At 40.0% G+C, this 16,075-nt stretch overlaps 1 protein-coding gene across 4 annotated transcripts in view; it reads right to left on the reverse strand.

Moving 5' to 3' along the window:
* The window catches only part of LOC146393525 (talin-2), a 102,560-nt gene that overhangs the window by 26,208 nt on the left and 60,277 nt on the right, over positions 1 to 16,075 (reverse strand). For all 4 annotated transcript variants that reach the window (XM_084930449.1, XM_084930457.1, XM_084930465.1 and 1 more), the window contains exons 19-32: positions 15,477 to 15,644; positions 12,722 to 12,856; positions 12,476 to 12,635; positions 8,267 to 8,433; positions 5,942 to 6,070; positions 5,125 to 5,238; positions 4,864 to 4,977; positions 4,300 to 4,434; positions 3,902 to 4,030; positions 3,625 to 3,727; positions 2,675 to 2,883; positions 1,370 to 1,489; positions 691 to 888; positions 401 to 540 (exon numbers count right to left, since the gene is read on the reverse strand). In XM_084930449.1, coding sequence (XP_084786575.1) covers positions 401 to 540; positions 691 to 888; positions 1,370 to 1,489; positions 2,675 to 2,883; positions 3,625 to 3,727; positions 3,902 to 4,030; positions 4,300 to 4,434; positions 4,864 to 4,977; positions 5,125 to 5,238; positions 5,942 to 6,070; positions 8,267 to 8,433; positions 12,476 to 12,635; positions 12,722 to 12,856; positions 15,477 to 15,644 — 2,021 coding nt within the window. The remainder of the gene's footprint in view (positions 1 to 400; positions 541 to 690; positions 889 to 1,369; positions 1,490 to 2,674; positions 2,884 to 3,624; positions 3,728 to 3,901; positions 4,031 to 4,299; positions 4,435 to 4,863; positions 4,978 to 5,124; positions 5,239 to 5,941; positions 6,071 to 8,266; positions 8,434 to 12,475; positions 12,636 to 12,721; positions 12,857 to 15,476; positions 15,645 to 16,075) is intronic.

Genomic DNA, 16,075 nt, shown 5'->3' on the forward strand with positions numbered 1-16,075 from the left:
CCCGTTTTGGTTGGCAGCTGCAATTGGCCCCATTAAACCCATTAATGAGTATGTTATCATAGCAAGCAGATGTCTGAGTGCATTTTGCTGATAATGTGAAAATCATAACAAAGCCCACTTGCCTTGATAGACGCTTTTACCATATGCTCATTGCCGAATGAATAAAGTGGTAGTTTAAAAAACAGATCTAAACCAATAGCAATAAAATATAATTATTATGTTCATAGCTTTGAACAGCTAATTATTTGCTGTTAGTCTTATTACCGAACCCTGGATCTTGAGCCTTATATCGACTCTTTGATTTTAAGATCTATCATGAGATACTACCAATCAAATGTGCTGTAAATATTAAAAATCATGGTTTGTGGGTGTGGGTGCGTGTAGGGGCCAGTTGTAGTACCTTGCTGCAGCAGCTAGCAGGTTCTTGGCGTTTGCTGCTGCTGGGTCCACAGATAAACTTTTAGCAGCCAACAGCAGTTTGCTAGAAGCCATGGAGATGTTCTTCAGGTTACCAATCACCTGCACCTGGTCGTCCTTTTTCTAGAATGACACACACACATAAGCGTGTGAAAATACATTTCAAAGGAGTCTGAAGTCTTTGTCTCTTTACTGGGATATCTGAGTTGTGATACGTGCTACTACTGTCTTAATAGTTATGATCAGATGTTGGAATTGAGATACAAAACCAACCTGAGTGTGCCCAGCCATCTCGATGCCAGCATCCAGGAACTCATCAAAGTCTTGGCTGAACTTTCCAGAGGCCACAGCCAGCTGGCTGCTGGAGCCTCTGGAGGCGTGGACCACCTCGCCCGCTGACTGGTTTAGTTCAGCTGCTGTTTGGTTGAGCTCACTCTGGGCCTCCTGGAATGACTTGGAGGCGGGTGGGATCTGAAGGCAGCACAAAATAGAATGATTCAAGATGAAAGAAATTCAATTATTTGTAAGCGTCAGAGTAATATCTAACAATTCCCCAATGCATTTACAGTAGGTGTATCAGCAATAATGATGTCACTTTAGTGCTAACCCTATAAACTGAAAACTGTCTGTAAACCAAAACATGTTTAGTCTTAAATTTGAAACTCGACAAATGTCTAAAAAGCAATAGAAAAGTAAATCTTGACACTTTCCTGACTTGCATGCTTAAATGAAATCAGGTTTGCACTCCAGTCAGATGAACAACGCTGCTGAATGATTTAAAAGTGGTCCCTAAAGAATGCTTGAAATGATATTTAAAAGGTCAGTCCTGCTCTTCACTTGTACGTGTCATTAATCACATATTTCTCGAGGTTGTTTCTTTTTTCCTCCCACCGTGGGAACGGAAAACAATCTGCGATGCCGATGTTGTGCCGGCAGAGCTCCGATGACTCACGGTTTCAATCAGTAGCTTCTTGCTGGCCTCTCCGATGCTCTTGAGAGCCATGTCCACATCCTTCTGGCCAGGTAGACAGTTGACGCAGTTGTTTAGGGAATGAGACACAGCCTTCGCCACCTGAAACGCACAGCAAACTGGGTTAGGAGGGTGGGCACAGGTGGACAAGCTAATCTAGAAATCCAAACTCAAAACGTTAATGAGCATAGCAATTATCCCCAAAAAGTGCCAGTTGTCCATAAGGCTGAAAAGGTTTTTGTCAGATGTAGTGAGACTGTTCAGCTGTCACGCCTCTGAAAACAAACATTTTTCACTTCAAACTGCTGCACTTTTTAATAGACTTATGGAGCAGGCCATTATTTTTATTTTAAAGGGTCATTTATTGTATAGTTCATTAGTTTATATAATTTTTTTATTACATTCATTTGTTGTACTACTTTTATTTTGATATTTTATTTAGGCCATTACTTATTTTCATAGACCTGAGTCTTAAGAAACTGCATCTCATTCTGTCATGTTTCTTCATGGAAAATAACAGAATTGTTTTTCATCATAAATATCACATAGCGACCCCTGAAGCACACAACAACATGACATGAGATCTCAGTGAAGCAGTTCAAAGATAACAGAGAGGCTCACACATCCAAAATTTATTTGTTTTACTAAACGTTTCCAAAAGGTCTTAGATAACACTATTTGGTTATTCTAATATTCATTTTTCTCCATTGATACCACATCATTTATTCATTTTGAGTGGAAAACACCTGGGCAACGAGGTATAAATAATTAAAATACTTAAATAAATTGCCACCTGGTTTATTATAGAGCTACTTGCTAAATTTGACAGGTGTTGACTTGACTGCATCACCAAGCAGACGTAGATATCCCTAAACGTAAATATTCAACTAAACATATTAACCAAAAGAAAGAAAGGCTGATTAATAAATATATTAAACAAAAACAGAACCTGGTTTCATCTTTAAAAGTCACATCTTGTAAATTCACGACATATTCAGTAAGATCTATTATTAAACTTCCTGTTCAATTCCTCCGTGAGTCCCAGGGGAAAAATATTACTTTTAACAGTGCATTTCATTTACACATGAGGTAGGAATTCTATCACATAGTCAAGGACTTAATTAGTGCTTCTAAAGCCGTTCAGGATTGTTCAGGAGTTTATTTTGATGACTTTACTTTTAAGGCACAGGTGCCATAATCTGAAAGGAAGCCGAGGGCTTGGACCGAGCCTTCCTGCCATCTGCAGTGTTGGACTCCATAACCTCGAGCAATTCTGAACCATCTCACCTGCGCCAGTCTCTGCTGGCTCTCAGCGTCTCCGGGGGAAATCAGTGCCTGCTTAGCCTCATGTATGAGAAGCGCAGAGCCCTCCATAACGTCACGGGCCGAGTCCAGCATGGCAGCTGCGCCCTTGGGGTCCGTGGTGGAAGCAGCAACGCCACGGGCTGCTTGGGCGAGTGTTTTTAGAGCCTGAGCTGTCTCTCTGGCTGCTATTCCTACACGCAGGATGATCAGAGGTAAGAGAGAGTACAAATGTAACTGACACAGAGGCATCACAGTGCGTTATTAAAGCTATGACACTTTGTGACAAGACAGTGTTCACTGTCATCTTCGAGTCATAAAAATTTGTAATGGCATTTGTTAAAGGCACAAAAAGTAATTCTTCTGTCTCGAGAAATGTGAAGCAACAAGCAACAAAACAAAGGTGCCATGAGGCTCTTTCCCCTCACAGACAGGAACCGACAATGAGAGTCTCATGAGAAATGTGACATCTCATCCACAACAAATTAGCTGGATAGGATAAAACAAATGGAATGAAACCATATTATGGTTCAGATAACAAGATTACTCAAGGGGGAGGAAAAAGGAAAAAGGAAAAACGGGTTCCAGGCGATGGGTGTATTTCTCCTCTGGTTCTTTGGGCTGTGCTCTAACCGAGGATACTGTTAAAGCTAATGAAATCACCAGCGAGCCCTGTGTGTGCTACATTCTGGAGAGCAAAGCAAGAGAAAATAGCACAGGATGAACTTGAGAAAGGTCAAGACAACTAGTGACCATAAATTCAGCTCATTAAGGTGCGACATCAAGCTGCGGGTCTAGTTGGTTTATAATAAAGAAGTAGGCCTTCTTGAGGCAATAGATGAAAGGTTGTATGTGGTTTCCTAAAACGATAAAGATTTCTTCCTCTTGCCTCGGTTTGACGGTTGTTTTACTAGAATGATGTCAACAGTACCAACCTGTGTAGTGTTCATTTCCTTGTGCAGCACAGGTGAGCAGCTGAGCCATAGAGGATCCCACAGACTTGGAGGTGCTGCCCAGATCCTGAGCACACTTCTCCAGCTAGAGAAAGGGGGGGGGAAGAGAAGATAGAGGCTTTATATTTTAGTAACTGAAAACAAAATATTAGCCTGCAAACTCGCTTCTGACATGCTCATGCACTGGCAGCATGAGCATGTCTTGAATCTAGTGCAGCTGAGTCCCGACTCTGCTTTATGGGGCTACAATGTTTCTTACTGATTCTCCAGGAAGTGGTTTTAGTTGGGCATTCACAGCAGTCATCTTGGCATCTTGTAGCTCACTTCTTAGGGTCTGGATGGCTGTAAGGGCAGAGTCTATCTCCATGGGGCCACAAGCTTCATGAGCCTAGAAACAAAAGCAAGTATATGGTATATGGTCAGTTACAGCTGTTTCTGTTTCACCTGTAAGCAATGATCTTTGAACAGAAATGTAGCTTTTTGTCTGTTCCTATGAGGTCTGAAATTTGTATATGATCCACAAAGGTAAAATATTTTCTTGCACATGCAATCTGCATGTCCAAAATCCAGTCATTTTGTGAATACTATGCATGCAAGAATAAATTCCTACATGCACACATGGGAATGCAAGAATTCCCGTGCGTGTCTATGCTCTACCTTCTGTGCAGACGTCCTCAGCTCCGCCAGGCAGGTGGCCAGGTTCTTGGCACACTGACCCAGTTGCATGGCTGCAGCCTGATCAGTCACCGTGGGAACAGATGACTTGGCCGAGGTCACCATCTTACTGCCAGGCTGCAGAGAGAGAGATGTGGGAAAAAAAACCCCAAAAAACATTAATTTAAATTTTTAATAAAATTTTATTTATTTAAATCGGATAGGGCTCAACGGAACGCTTTCCTTTAGAGAATCAAGCAACCAATAGTCAGTAGTTCACAGACTTGGTGATATTTCTTCAAAGGGTATTATGTGGGGCTCTAAAACCCCAGCTAGGTATTTAACACATAATACCATCACACCAGCATTTCTGTAACCGCCCGCTAACACCAAAAAGAGGTTACCGGCCTATTTTTAACGTCCCCACATGACAGAAGCACTATTTATACTTTTAGCCTGGTTTCCAATGTAGGACTGAAGTTACCCAGTACGAGTGCGGGCGCATAAACTTTTAACAATCCCCACACCAGCAAAACAGGCAAACCAAAAGATCATAAAGGGCTGCACCTGTAAGAAGTTCTGGCTGGCAATAATGAGGGCCAACTGTGCACTCAGGTCCTCCGATTTGGCCTGACTGCCACGGACTCCCTGGACAAGCTGTGGGATGTGATCTGCAACTGCCTACACACACACAAACATGGAGACACGTTACCATAAAGATATGAAAGAAACATAGTATGAAGCACAAAGTTTCAATGCAGTTCACATTAAAAAAAAGCCAAAACCACCAAAAATAAATGGCACCCTGCTGTTAGCAACATCCCTCACCTTACAACTCTGCACCAGCTGCTGGTGAGCAGCTGTGTTCTTGTTGGAGGCGGCGGCGTTTTGAGCAGCGGCGATTGTCTGTGTGGCTGCAGCTGCAGCTTGCTTGGCAGCATTCTGAGGAATAATGACAAGACCCACACAAACGTCACATGTAGAATATGGTTTCGCAGTCACGGTGTCACACTCTCTTCACTCCTCTGCTTCTGGATGCTGAAATGGTAAATATGCTGCTAAATATGCAGCATAAAAGACTAATAATTAGGAGTGGGACTTGTGTTTTCATACATTTTCTTCCTATATTTAAAAAAAAAAAGGTGTTATGTAATAAGACTATATACAAGGACAGTGCATTTAAAAATTAAATTAAATAAACAAACAAAATCAGGTGAATTTTAGAAATCCTTCTGAACAAGCTCAACATTATTATTTGAGGCGATATTGAGTTGTGAGTCAAGCAACCTTAAGGCATACGAGCAACTTTCGATCCATTTCGATTGCACTTCTTTTCCCATTTCAGGCAAAAAGAAAGAAATAAACAAACTGAAGCAAATATTTAAAACCTGACATTTAAATGGTGAAAACAGCTTACTAAACATCAAAATCTCATCTTCCCTAATCTTTGGTGCCTCATTTGCACTTTGTAAACGGGGCCCCTTATCCTAATACTAATACAACTTAAGAGATGGTGACATTTAGAATTGGTGCTGGAGATAGCACGGTATTCACCTCCCGGGCTAAATTCAGGAAGAAATATCATCTGTCTGTGGTAGCTTATTCACTAGGGTCGATGTGCAACTGCTAATTTTGCTCTGCTGACCTCCAGTCTGTTGATCAGTTTCTTCTTGATGGCATTCTGAGCAGCAGCATTAGTGGCCACACGCAGCCCCTCTGCAGCCTCCCTCAGTCTCTGCTGCTGGTCTTCATTTTCTGGGTAGGCTGCTGCTCCCTGAGAACACACACACAGATAAGCATATACATGACAGATAGGCAAGGCAGGAAGAAATAATCTTAGAACGTCCAGTCCAGAGAAATCTTTGAAAATGACTTTCCCACTGCTCAACCTGATGCAAACAATCATTTCTTTGTAGACGGCTAAATGTCAGGAGCCGTTGTTTATTCATATCAAGAAGCTTTTCCATCTTCCTGTTTATACATACAGCAGTACATGTTTACTGGGTACTCGCACCTTCCTGTCTCCTGCTGTTGGAGAGAAAGCTCAGCCTGCTGCCATTAAGTTAATTAATGGGGAGCATCACCTGCAGCTACACAGAGAGGAAGGTGTGCATGACAACACATGTCATTAAAGAAATATTTAACCTCACTGATGCTACTGGCAGAAGTCACTGCAACCCAATATATCACGAGCACACAGACAAAAACAAAACTCATTTTGTGCTCCAAGAGCATTAATCAGAGTTAAAATGTTGTTAGTAACTGGTTTCGAGTCGGTGCAGTTTGCAGCTGTCATCAGCCTGTTGGCAACTGCTGACACCATTTAAATAGAGCAGCCAATTTGCATAATTATTAGAAAGTGATGTTTTCCACAGGGTGTAACAACACTTTGCAAGAAAGAATTCATCCTGGGGAACTAGTCTTTAAAATCCGAGATTGTTTAATAGCAGCAAGGCACGCGAGTTTCAGCAAGTCAACAGTGCTCAAGCATCAGCATTGATTTTACAATTTGGAGCAAAAGAAATAAGCTAAATATGCTAAACCCGTTACCAAGGCAATGGTTGGCTAAGGTCTCAGCTTCCATTCACACGGATAAACATACAGCTGTGATGGTGATAAGTCTGGCATCAGACTCTACCAACCAGCTGGAGGGCATCATTTAATTTTCATGGTGGGAGTTGAGAGTTATTAATATCAGCGTGAGATTCTGTTGACAGATAACGGGACCGATGTAGAAAGATAGCAGATAAATAATTTGGATAGAAGACGATGAGATAAGAGGCAAAGCTAAGCCTGACCTCAAAAGTCTGGGGAGAATGAATTTTGATGTCCAGGCAATTTTAATGTTGCTTTCATAAAAAAGTTATGAAGAAATAAGTAGATGAGAGAAAACTAAACAATCTATTGCTTCAGACCAATTCTGTGAATTTTACACTTTAGTTGATTATTGTTTCTGTACTTCAAAGTAATTCCTAATCTCAACTATTGCTGTTTACCAGAGGAAGGTTTAAGGGAGTAGGATTTTCTTCATTTCATTCCAAAGTATAATTTGTTACTCAGTGAGCTCCAAAACTGCCTGAATGTATTATATTTTCAATATAAAAGTCACTATTCACACAACTCCAAGTGTCTATAAATGAACTAAACAAGGCCTAGATTTTTAATGTGTAATTTCAAAGTATTTAAAATAAAATAACTCACAAACAGACTCTAACACACAAACTCTACAAGTACAAAAGAATGAGCAGTGTCACTAAACCACCAACGGTAATTCACAACATTAACCAACAACAATTCAATATGCAGCTTAACAAGAAGACTGACCCTGTAGATGTTGACTTTGAGAAAAGCATCCTAGAAATAAGGATCAAGAGGGTTTTTTTCTTTTTAAATTGAAAAAGTTTTTAAGGTCATCTTTTATTAAAGAATTAGAACCATGCCAACAAGACCAAGCAGAATAACCTCTCTCCCCTTTGTGTGAACACACACACATACACCTATGTACGTGTCCCTTGGGGTCTCTGGTTCTGCTTCTTTCCCCTCTGCTGTCACTATAAAGGTCATTTTATACATACCAGAGAAGCAAAGCCAAGCCCACTGGATCTTTACACAATCTTAAAAATGCCATTACTGAGATTAAAATGAAATCTTTAGCTCAGTTCAGTCTTTTTGGGGACAGAAAAGCCAAATTCCAAAAAAGATAAACAGGCATGTTTTTGAAATTTTAGCCTAAGGAGAATTGGAAGGTTGCTGGTTCAATACTTGGCTGCTCCACTCTGCATACTAAAGGGGCAAGATGATGAACCCTGAGTTGCCACTGATCCCTTGATTGCAGAGTGATTATTAGATGGAAAGCACTTAGATGCAAAAAAAGTGCTGTGTGTAGGATAAAGTGTTTTGATAGTTGACTAAAAAAGAAAGCACTATATAAGAACCAGTCCATTCACCATTTAATAAATATGATTCTTACCTTTGCTGCCTCCACCATCCTTGCTGTGGCATCAGCCAACAATTTAGCAGCTGCCAGCAACTTCTTAGAATTGTCGACGTCGACCTCGGCTTCTGCATCGGACCTCATGGCATTCACCAAGTCGGAGGTGGCCTGAGCCAAGACTCGAGCCTGACGCACCATCTCTCCTGAGAAACGCAGCGACGGATTAAAGAGGAGAGATGAGGGGAAACAGAGACATGGGTAAATGTAGAAGTCATACTAATGACAGGCTCCTTTAACCCCTCCTCGTGGAGTGGTTTTCTCAATGAATGGATTAAAATTATGGGAGTGAATGTTTACTTGTGGGTTCAAAAAGCAAAAAGGGTTCAACAAAGTATGAAATTCTGGCTTAGGAGGAATAAAATAACACAAAAAAATAATACTGGCTTAGGAATTTTGTTCAATTTCAGGAGCCCAGTGATGGACTAAGGATCTATCCAGGGTGGACACAGCCTCTCCCAATGTCAGCTGGGACAGAATCGAGTCCCTTCCACTCTAAATGGTTAGAGGTTTCAAAAAAAGACCAGGTGGTTGCTTGTTTTTAAGAAACCTGTACTGGGTACTTTTAGATCTCTTTACTGCAAATGCTTCCAAGTTTACTGAATAATGAACAATTTGGATAACAGCATTTAAAATTTCTTTAACCACTTGCAATATTAGTCAAACCCTTTTCAACAACTGCTTTCTTTTGTACTGATTAGTGATAACGATGCAATAATGTTCCCATGCTGGCAAACCCTAGCGGAGGAGATAAACATTTTAACAAGACAGTATTGATTTTTAATTTGAAATATTTTAATTTTCTATCAGTAAGACAACATAAAAGATCCCCTTCAGACATTTAAGCTTATATAAAATTGACACTGCTTTGAGCAATCTTTTTGTTTCTGTGGTTTTGCCACAAAAAAGCTCAATTAACTAAAAGGCAGAAATCTTTACAAAGATTCAAGTTTCACTAATACAAGCACGACTCCAACTACATTATTAAAAGAGATGCATATGAGGTATAAGCACTGCGATGAGTGAACATCAGGTTTTAAACAACGTGATATTAGAAATCCTGCTTGCAGGTACACATGTTTTCAGGTGAGCTAAGGGAAACGTTCAAAAGAATCAGATAAAATCCCTCTGGTGTCAAAGTGGAAAGAAAAAAGCCCAACAGATGTAACATTAATCAAAAAACCTTTTTTGATGGAAATTTTAAACCCAAGAAAGTATAAGGTAAGATACAGAATTTTTAAGCTTTCTTATTGTGCATTCACTTGTATTACCACGGTCTGAAGTAATAAATATGACTGAGGTGTAACAAGGGCCCTTTAAAAGAGAGCCTGGTGGGAGAGAAAGAAAATATACAAACATGTTTCACTCGGTGTGGGTGAAGAGTTGTATTCCTAACAAGATCTGGAGGACTTTATATCTCCCTTGTGACACACAAAGAAACAAGTGAATGTAAATATTACTAGCACATTTCAAACTTTCCTAGACTAAGTCTAAGAATACTGACTAAAATAGGGCTGTGCGATATGACCAAAATCTCATATCCCGATATTAAGACATCTATCGTCCGATAACGATATAAATCACAAAAATGTAACATTTTCTGTAAATTCTGTGAATCTCCGGCAGCTCGACTTGCGGGAAGTGTTTCCAGCTGGGCGTCGTGTACCTGGAGTCGAGTGTTTTATCCGATGAATGAAACGATACATTTTTAGACATAAGTTGTAACGGCCGCCGTTTTCTTTGTGAGTATTTATTACACGGCGTGCTGCGGGGAAAAGCCTGTTCTAACGTTTGAGTCTAAGGTTCATTTTTTAGCACCTGACGGCTCTTTTTCGCTTCTCATCCGTAAACACTCTTCATCTTTCACGTGATTCAGTTTATTTTGAAAAGTCTCAACAGGATCTTGAGCTTTATTGTGAAAGGTTTATGTGGAACAAGCGGACACGCGGTGGTTTTACCGTCGTTGTTGCTAACGACAACGCATAAAAACAAACGCTTGTCTGTCTGTAGTGTGGTTATATTAAATGTAAGAGAAAGAGAGAACTTTAAGAAATTAATATAGCCACTACAGTGACCATCAAAATAATGAAAAAATGTTGCCGTAAACACTTTATTTTGCGACACCACGAAACAAACGATAGCGTAAAATGAAACGATAGACGTTTTTATGTCTGTGAAGGTTCTCAGTCATCCAGGTCATCGTAGTCAAGCTCTTTTGACGATAGACGTTTTTATATCGTCATTGGATATATATCGTTATATCGAACAGCCCTAGACTAAAATATTAAAAAAATAAAAAATGATGAAAGAAATTATTGTTTATAATCTATGTGCCAAAGACACACACCCTAAAAGCTACTTTACGATAAGCCTCTGTAATTCATGTGAATGTCTAAGGTGATCCTTCAACCTGACACTACTGACAGAGCGACTCTTTTTACGCTCTTCACACTTTATCTTTTTTATACTGGGTGTGACATAACATAACATACCGTCTTTGACAACCAGTTCAAAGGCGGCGTTTTCTGTCGTTCTTCTTTTATTTAGCTCTCAGAAGAATAAACAGCAATTTCTACTGTCAGGCCAATCACTTTGTCAGAACTGACCTCTAGGCCCTGACATTCTCAGTGCATCTATATCCATCTATCGGTCTTTCTCTACTGTCAGGCTTGTTAAAATCACTGTCAGCTTTTCTCTGTGGACTCACAACGCCTGACAGGAGTCCATTCAAACCCAGCATCACATCAGTCTGTCAGAGGAGAAGACCGGAAGAGGCACAGATACACAAAAGCATCTAGTCAGGGACTGCAAGCCTTAGAGATGTGGTAAGCCAGTTTTTTTTTTAAAGAAAAATGCACCCACTGGCACTGTTTTAATGTATTTGTCTATTTAAACTCAAACTTCTTAGAATAACAGGTTGAGTTTCACATTTTTAGCTCTAGAGTAGGCTGTGGTAACTATTTATATACTTATGGCTGGTTTTTTGAAGGATGCTTCAGGCCGATTCAGCTCTCGTGGGTTAAAAGTGTTGATAGGTCAACGCTGACACTTGATTTCACTTGGACAGCTTAGATGGCACTTATCAGCTAGTAGCTGTGAGCTTTGCCTACAAGCCACTGAATGTGTTTTAGTCACTGTTTCATTTCTTCGTGTTCATTTTTCCCCCTTCTCCAGATTATCAGCAATTACTTTCATAATACTTCTAAATTTGGATGATGGAAACAGGTCATCAGCAAGACAAAGACACATAACATGTTTACTTTATAACTGTCTCAGTTTTAGCATATTAGCATGCTGAGTTTTCTAAATGAGCACTTGACCCAGAGTTGAAGATGATCTGGTCGCCCCACCAGTTCATCTGCCTCCATCCTCTTTTGTCACATCAGTCATGAATTTTCTTTGTGGTCTTTCTCTTTTCCTCGTGCCCAACAGCTCCATCTTCAATATCCTTTGTCCAATGTATCTGCACATGTCCAAACTGTCTCATGTCTTCAAACCGCTAAACCTGCACCGTCTCTCTGATGTCCCCTGTCCATCCTGGTCAATCGCAACAACAATCTCAGCATCCACAAATCTGCCTCCTTTTTTTGTTTAAATCAGTGTCTCTGTCTCCAAACCATACATCACAGCAGGTCTCACTACCACCTTGTAAACCTTCACCTGTCACAAATCACCCATGACGCTCACACTGTCCATTGCTTAGGATGACTGACCCCAGGTATTTAACTTGCTTCTTCACCTGTCCACTTGCCTCTCTTTCACACACTGGCTCTTACAGACTTCAATTCCTCTTCTATCTAGAGCATACTTCCACCTGCTTCCTACTCTTACTACAGATCACAATGTCACCTGTGAGCATCAGAGTCCACGGAGACTCCTGCCTGCCCTCATCTGTCAACCTGCTCATCACCATCACAAACAAGAAGGGGCTCAGAGCTGATCCCTGATGTAATCTCACCACCACCTTGGACCCATCTGTCACGTCTAGCACATACCTCATCACTGTCTCATTGCCTCCTCATACATGCCCTACACCACACATACAGTACTTGTCTGTCACTCCTGTCTTCCTCATACATTACCACCCTTCCTGACTTCAAGTGAGGAAAGGTGGCACTGTACATGCACTGAATGCACAGCATATTTCAGATTTTAAAGTACTAGAAAATTCTCCTTAATTGGACTCACCAGCATCTCCCATTGAGCTGAAAATACTCTCAGTGACAGTCATAATGGTGTCCGTTGCCTGGTCATAGCGCCCAATCGGTTCTCCCCTTGAGGTGTACTGACGAACGTGTTGCAGGAGATCTCCTAAAGCTTGGCTAACCACGCTGGCTGCTGCACTCACCTTTAACACAAGAGATTCATTGTTTATTATTCCACCAGGCAGCAAAAGGTTTAGCGTAATGTTGATCTAAACTAAACCAAACTAACCTGCTTGAGAAGTTCGCCATCTTCTGTGGCTGAAAGGCAGGCCTGGACGCAGCTTTCCACCGAGCGGTCGACAAGCTTTCCAGCTTCAATTAACTGCTCTTGGCAAACTGGAGAACTGATAGTTGGGCTTACCACCTACGTCAACATAAAGATGAAAAAGAATATATATAATTACCTCTTTTGTGTGCGAAATGTAACACAAAAACAATTTTTTTTAATAAAAAGGCTTCAAATACAAACAGGAACCTGGAATAAATGTACCACTTTAACACTCTTTCATCATTAATTAAACAAAAAACCAAAGAACAGAGAAAACATACATTTAAAAGGACTTCAGCATATGGCTCTCATCACGCTGATATGAACAGAGGTGAGGATTTGCTTTGTAAATGCAACTATTCAGATTAGGAGCCGGGAGGGCATTTAAACTAATTAGAGACATGTGGGCTGTACAATTACAGATGCACAAATATGATGAGGGCACAGGGTATTTATCAGTGCCTTAGCGTATACAGATTTTTTTTCCCCCCCACTATAAAAATGGAAGTTTGCGCTGCAGAAAAATGATAATATTCTAATATTTGAGGAAATCATTTAGTTTTTAACAAATCTACAACACGGTTTTGTGATTATATCGCAAAGAGGAAACCAAATGCAGTCTTTCCCAAGTGTTTTTCTTGTAAGATTCTAAGTGTAATATTCACATCCAAGACAAAATACACGCCAAAAAAATCCCCATTATTCAATCAGCACATCATTTCATCGTATCTCATGCAAATACTGCTTGATGCGAGCCATTTAGTATAGCTTTGAAAACTTCTGTCTGAAAAGATTACAGAAAAAACAAAACAAAATAAAACCGCAGGGCAATCTAAAAATGAATCCAGTACATAGTTTACACAGCCAAGCACTGACACCGAGTACTGTCTGCAGCACATGTAGCTGAGTAGTATCACAACTGAGGAGATGATGGCATTGCTTAAGTTTTTGAAATAAACAATTAACCCATAATTTTCCATATTGTACACACAAAGAATTTTGTTGGATCTTTACTATAATATACACAATCTCTATCTGCTTGTTTATGAACTCCTCCTGCGTGATTAATAGTTAAGCCAAACTTAGTACACAGGTACATCTTTGGCCTTTAAGGGTTCAAATAGGGTGCAAATAATTACATCATCATGTTGCCCAACAACCACCAACCAATGAGGTGAAATGACCCATTTGCAACATTTATGTATCTGTAACATCTTATAAAAGCATTACATCCTTTTAATTTCTTGAAAATAATGTCTTAAATCCATAAATCGTCAACGTTATTTATATACCGAATCACATTGCCTGGCATCCACCTAACAATGTACTAGCGCAGGACCTGAGCATTGCAGGGGATCAACAAAAATGGTTTAATTACGATACTTTCTCGCTCCTTCTTATTATGTATATCAGTTTATAAACAGACCAAACAATACTGTTGCATGGGCATGTACTAGTATATTAAAATCTGATTCAGTAAAAGGACTAGGATGTTACAATCCCTGACAAAGCATTGCTTTAAATGGAGAAAATCTTGGGGGATGGGTGTTATGAGGAAAAGCAGCCCAGAAACTTTACCAGCCGCACACATCGTTGTGTGCCTCAAGTTTCGTTCTTTTACCCAAGCTAATCTACCATTTTTCCTTGGTTAGGTTTAGACTTAGGATTAGAGATCTGATCTTAGTAGCTAAAAATTGGAAAACCTGTACCTGGCAGACTCTCTCTGTAAATCATTCAACATTTCCATGTTTTTGTCTTTCCTTTGTTACTCATGTTATAAGCTCCTTTAGCTAGCAAACCCAAAGCTACTGTCATTCAGTACATCAAATCTGACCTTAATATCCAGCATCTGCTTGACTCAGAGTTATGGGGAGTGGTCACCAATAACACGCCAATTAAGTTGTTTTTTAATGGATTAACTATATATGAACCTTATTATAAACATAATAAATGTAATCTTTTTAGCCAACACTTGAGGTCAAAGTAAATGACGCTTACAACTCACAACCTCCACTACTTTGTTGTATTAACTAAAAACAGGAAAGAAGTGGGAGTATTTATGTCTGTTGGTTTGGTCCAATATTAGTAATGCTGGATGTAAAATAAAACATTTTCTTCCATCGGTTGTGTGTGGGGAGAACACAGTGAAGAGTGAAGGAAAGACAAGTGATCTGTTTCACACACACACAAAAAAAAAATCTACATGTCTAAAGAAGAAGAGACAGACAAAAAGATATCATAATTAATACTATTTCCGATGTTCAGCTGATTCAGGTATATCCTACATTAATTCTCTTCAGGCTGTAAGGGGGCAATCAACTCCACAGGCTGTCATTTTTTCCCCATTTGGCTCACATAGTTTTGATTATGGAGCGTGGGCAGTTTAAGCTAAACGCAATGAATTGTTGTCAGTGTCACAGAGGGCCGATGGAGCAACGGAAAATATCTCTCAACCAGGAGTTAGATAGGGGATTTAGCACGGAAGTTCCTAACATTGAAGATCTATGTTTAGTTTATGGAATACATGCAGGAATATTAAAACAGTGGATGATATTTCAAAGTTGTATTCCTTAAAAGCCAGTACTGGTGTAGGCCCAAAAATGTAATATCGGTCAAGTTTAAAAAAAAAATATGATTCATGCTTGTGACGACTGGTGAAGGAACAGAGCTCTTCACTTTCATTTCATATCACATCCAACAAAGCATATTTTTGTACCTTGGCACATGCCACCAGCTGAGAGGTGGACAGGGCACACTGTGTGGCTGCAGCAATGACCCGGTTCTGGAGGACGGTGTCCTCTGCAACCTGGGCCACATTCTTGGCCTTCAGCACCAACATGGCTGCTGCATTGGCCACTGCTTTCGCCAGATTCATCAGGACGTCCTGTAAAGCAACAAACATGGAAAAAAAACAAAAACGTGTTTTATTATAACATTTGATATAATAGCCATAAACAAATGGAAGAAATTGCAGCAGCAGCATCATACAGTATAAATGAACATTTAAACCAACACTATAGTGAAGCAAAAATCAGCGCAGGATTGTCTGCAGTTATATGCAACTAAATAAATCTCATCAAAGCTTCCGCCTCAATAATCCAATTAAACACACATACGCATTTAGCCACTCCACATCTGTTCAACTCATTAACTGAATTGTTGTAAAATGCAAAACAAGCAAAAAATTGAATGTGTTTAGGAAGGCAGGCTAAAGAAAAGCTTCATTGTTTCTAGATTAAAAGCTAGGAAATCCTTCAACTCAAACCGAAAACGTGGTCAAAATATGGAACAACATTTTGGTCTTTTTCCCCTGGA

The sequence above is a fragment of the Perissodus microlepis genome, chromosome 1 (assembly GCF_051167445.1).
Source record: "Perissodus microlepis isolate ML-2025 ecotype Zambia chromosome 1, ASM5116744v1, whole genome shotgun sequence".
NCBI lineage: Eukaryota > Metazoa > Chordata > Actinopteri > Cichliformes > Cichlidae > Perissodus > Perissodus microlepis.